Here is a 5,375-nt window from a genome sequence, read left to right on the forward strand (position 1 = left end):
CAAATGCACGAAAATTAATGTTTGGGACTGACTCTTTACGAAAAACTCAAAACGAAATGTCAGAAAATTAATTTTTGGAACTGACACATTTTTTAAAGAGAATAGTGGATCATCTATGTATTATAACGTATATGACTCTGGCTTACTCAACTTCTCAGCACTGCTCATGCAGTGACCGAAGTAGTGTAATAAATATGAGTGGCATATTTAACTGCCTCCTACGCTATTCTAAACCTATAATATCTGACTTGTGTATCATATCAATATATCTGAGCTCAACCGCATTGTGATTTTGAATTTCTGGAAGTAAAAATGCCTATCAAAAAATAGAAGACATAATAGTCCGTGTGAGCATAAAATGAATTGGTTAACGGTCCCTCATTATGCCTACGATAGATCAATATATCTTGAACTTTAACAGACATAATATAATGCAAGCCAATTTTTCTTTAAGAATTTAACAATTCTGATTCACTATTCTATTCTAGCAGAATATTCTGTTGTGGATATCCTTTGACTTTTATGAAAGTCGATCCCATATATATTCCTTTTTATACCCTGCGCCACACTGTGGAACAAGGTATTATAAGTTAGTGCATATGTTTGCAACACCCAGAAGGAAACGAGATAGACACATGGTGCCTTTGGCAAAAATGCTCAGGGTGGGCTCCTGAGTCGATATAGCCATGTCCGTCTGTCCGTGAACACATTTTTGTAATCAAAGTCTAGGTCGCAGTTTTAGTCCAATCGACTTCAAATTTGCCACAAATATGTGTTTTGGCTCAGAATAGAACCCTATTGATTTTGGAAGAAATCGGTTCAGATTTAGATATAGCTCCCATATATATATTTCACCCGATATGGACTTATATGGCCCCAGAAGCCAGAGTTTTACCCTAATTTGATTAAAATTTTGCACAATAAGAACAATTAGTATTATAGTCAAGTGTGCCAAATTTTATTGAAATCGGTTCAGAATTAGATATAGCTCCCATATATATCTTTCGCCCGATATGGACTAATACGGTCCCAGATACCCGAGTTTTACCCCAATTTGGTTGAAATTTTGCACTAGGAGTACAATTAGTAGTGTAGTCAGGTGTGCCAAATTTTATTGAAATCGGTTCAGATTTAGATATAGCTCCCATATATATCGTTCGTCCGATTTCCACTCATATGACCACAGAGGCCAATTATTTGCTCCGATTTAGTTGAAATTTTGCACAGGGAGTAGAATTGGCATTGTAGCTGTACGTGCCAAATTTGGTTAAAATCGGTTCAGATTTAGATATAGCTCCCATATATAGAATTCGCCCGATTTACACTCATATGACCACAGTGGCCAATCTTTTGCTCCGATTTAGTTGAAATTTTGCACAGGGAGTAGAATTAGAATTGCGTGCCAAATTTGGTTGAAATCGGTTCAGATTTAGATATAGCTCCCATATATATGTTTTTCTGATTTCGACAAAAATGGTAAAAATAGCAACATTTTCCTTGTAAAATCACCACTGCTTAGTCGAAAAGTTGTAAAAATGACACTAATTTTTCTAAACTTCTAATTCATATATATCGAGCGATAAATCATAAATAAACTTTTGCGAAGTTCCCTTAAAATTGCTTCAGATTTAAATGTTTCCCATATTTATACCCTGCGCCACTCTGTGGAACAGTGTATTATAAGTTAGTGCATATGTTTGTAACACCTAGAAGGAGACGAGGTAGACACATGGTGTCTATGGCAATAATGCTCAGGGTGGGTCCCTGAGTCGATATAACCATATCCGTCTGTCCGTCCGTCTGTCTGTGAACATATTTTTGTGATCAAAGTCTAGGTCGCAATTTAAGTCCAATCGCCTTCAAATTTGGCACATGTTCCTAATTTGGGTCAGAATAGAACCCTATTGATTTTGGAAGAAATCGGTTCAGATTTAGATATAGCTCCCATATATATCTTTCGCCCGATATGCACTAATATGGACCCAGCAGCCAGGGTTTTATACCGATTTGCTTTAAATTTCGTACAAACATAACACATAGTCGTATAGTCAAGTGTGCAAAATTTGATTGAAATCGGTTCAGGTTTAGATATAGCTCCCATATATATCTTTCGCCCGATATGGACTTATATGGCCCCAGAAGCCAGATTTTCGGCCAAATTTGGTTGAAATTTTGCACTAGGAGTACAATTAGTAGTATAGTCAAGTGTGCAAAATTTGCTTGAAATCGGTTCAGATTTAGATATAGCTCCCATACATATCTTTCGCCCGATATGGACTAATATGGTTCTAATAGCCAAAGTTTTGGCCCACTTTGGTTGAAATTTTTGCACAGGGTGTAGATTTAGCATTGTAGCTATGCGTGCCAAATTTGGTTGAAATCGGTTCAGATTTAGATATAGTTTCCATATATGTTTTTCTGATTTCGACAAAAATGGCCAAAATACCAAAATTTTCCTTGTAAAATCCCACTGCTTAGTCGAAAAGTTGTAAAAATGACTCTAATTTTCCTCAACTGCTAATACATATATATCGAGCGATAAATCATAAATAAACTTTTGTGAAGTTTCCTTAAAATTGCTTCAGATTTAAATGTTTCCCATATTTTTTTACTAACATTGTGTTCCACCCTAGTGCATTAGCCAACTTAAATTTTGAGTCTATTGATTTTGTAGAAGTCTAGCAAATTCTGTCCAAATCGAGTGATATTTAAATATATGTATTTGGGACAAACCTTTATATATAGCCCCCAACACATTTGACGGATGTGATATGGTATCGAAAATTTAGATCTACAAAGTAGTGCAGGGTATAATATAGTCGGCCCCGCCCGACTTTAGACTTTGCTTACTTGTTACATATTAGTTATTGGAGATTATTGGACAATTGTCATAGTTCTTCGCGACATAAAAATAACATTAATTCTGAACATTTGAAATAAGTTTTTTTTATTAAAAATATTGTCCCAATAATACATGAATGGCATAAGGAAGGGGTAAGTGCAGTATTGCCATATTGTTTGGTTTGTCCCCAAATTCTCAGTTTTGATTTTTTATTGATATGCTCGTTTATGTTACTGTAAAACCGAAAAAGTTCTACTTAATCACCTTGCAATTAACTCCAACGCACTATCCAATGGGCTACGGCTGTTATTGTCATCAAGAGATAACGCTATAGCACAAACGCTCAAAGAGTCTAACAGTTACCCTTTATACCATAGTTTTGGGCGCCAACGAGCCGTTGTAAAGACTCTTTACGTAACAGAAACATAAATTTAATTGGCCACCGGGGAGCATTGGTTTGTATGACCGCCTTCCAAACAAAGGGCTGTGAGTTCAATCCCTGCTTTGGGCGAACACCAAAAAGTTTTTTATATATATATATATTATTACATACATTCCAAAAATGTTCAGAAGGTTCGACATTATGTATTACTATATTAAATTTTTACTATGAAACTTCAAAATGTGTTTTATTAAAACTTGAAGTCAGAAAATAACAGTGCTTGATATAAACGAAATGGACTGTGTTTTTGGATCAAAAATAATTTTTTGTTTTATTGCAAAAATAAAAATGTTGCAATAAAAAATGTTTGGCGATAAAAGTTTGAAATTTTCGAAGAAATCCAAAAAACTCTAACAAAAGAAAAATTTTCTGTGTACACGCTTTCCAAACGTGTTTTTTCTTCGCGTGTATGGTTTTTATAGTATTTTATTGATATTTCGTTGAACTTACAAATTTGTGTTGTTTTGGCAATGTTAAAGATTTAAGGAATGTCCACAAATCGATGCAAATTCACATTCAAATGATCCCAATCTTAATGTAAATATATAGGTACAATATAACAAAATCCATAATTTGAGTAGAAGCCTTCAGTAGTGGCAACACTACATATTTACCCCAAAATAAAAAAACATTAGCGGCAGTGAAGCGAGAGCCGTATTTAGGTTTTTACATATTTGAACAAGTGTTTAACGGTCAATTCTCTTTCGACGATACCGTACATGGCTGATGAGCGATCACTCAGCTAGGTTGATCATACAGACGGCGATATTCGCAGTGGCATTAGTAGACAGAACCCGCCAGAGAACAAACATACTTCAATGAAACGGCAAAACAACCATATTATGTGCGGGAACAAATAATTTCACGAAGCCATATTAAATAGGAATAGACAAAAGGCTTTTTAGAAAAAAAAACTGCAGTGATAAACCCCTTGCAATCACCTATCCCAAACCAAGTCATACTGGCCGACTTGTCTGCCGGTGTTTTGAGGTGTTAAATGGATATTCATTTGTGCACATGACAGCCTTAGTGTCTGGGAACATGTTCGGGAAAGTTTCGGCACTGGCGGTCATTTGTATAGTGATTCTTTTGGTGTTGGTTCTTGTCGTGTGGGTGGTGCGGGGTAGCACATGCGACGCCTTGCAAGACTGCGACCAATTCATGGCCGTCTGTGCGTCCAGCGGTAATGAACATCAGTTCTTTTACAGCCAATGTGATATGGTACGAGATATATGTTTGACTGGAAGAAGTAAGTGAGGTGAAATATTTGCAATGTTTTTTACTTGCTAACGAAATATCTTCTTTTGTAGACTGGAAGCCAGATCACTTTTCTCATTGCAATGTTAATTAAATCGTGTACTAACTCTTGTCATCCTGTCTAAATACGAACTCCCCCAATTATTAGATTTACGCTTAACAATCTTCTCTGTAAATATTTGTTTCCTTTATGAAAAACACTCCATACCAAAGTCGAAAGTATTCCAAATAAACAAAAGTGTTTAAAAATGTTTAGCATTTTAAAATGAAAAGTGTTGTATAATCGGTCAACTGAATGGGGGAACGTGTTTGTCATGGAGGCAACAAATTTAAGGTTTAACTCACCGATTGGGCGGAAGTTCATAGAGCATTAACAAAGGCAGCATAATCATGTCATCCAAGCATGCCTTTACGAATAATGGAATGTTGGTGCGTGTCTCTATTTCCTCCTCGAAATTATAGCGGTAACAGCATTCGAATATGACGTATCTTTTGGCAGAGGGGGTCGACACTTCCGATTGCCGTGCACTGACTCACATCACATTCAGATGAGCGCTTCTACGGAATGACTGATAAACTGAATGGAAAACCCCATTATGCGGCAATTTTTATTTATTAGTGCACCAAAGCCTTTATAGATATTATTAACCGATTGAATGAATACAGTTACGCATCTAATATATGGGCTTGTTTCCAACCAACGCGAGAGGGACTGAAAGAAAACTCAGTACTCGTTTATCCAGAATATGTACAGTAACAACACAGACGTTTGGAAAACGGGTATCGCGAACGTGGTTCTTTTTTGCAGTTTTTTAACTTCTTCGAAGAGTTCAA

General features: G+C 36.1%; 1 protein-coding gene across 1 annotated transcript; it reads left to right on the forward strand.

Moving 5' to 3' along the window:
* The first annotated feature begins 4,002 nt into the window (after positions 1-4,002).
* Positions 4,003-4,813, forward strand: LOC142230445 (uncharacterized). Its single transcript, XM_075301087.1, has 2 exons — positions 4,003-4,533; positions 4,595-4,813. The coding sequence occupies exons 1-2, from the start codon at positions 4,302-4,304 to the stop codon at positions 4,633-4,635; spliced, it is 273 nt and encodes a 90-aa protein (XP_075157202.1). The 5' UTR covers positions 4,003-4,301; the 3' UTR covers positions 4,636-4,813.
* The last annotated feature ends 562 nt before the right edge of the window (positions 4,814-5,375 follow it).

Source organism: Haematobia irritans, chromosome 3 (genome assembly GCF_050003625.1).
Source record: "Haematobia irritans isolate KBUSLIRL chromosome 3, ASM5000362v1, whole genome shotgun sequence".
Taxonomy (NCBI): Eukaryota; Metazoa; Arthropoda; class Insecta; order Diptera; family Muscidae; genus Haematobia; species Haematobia irritans.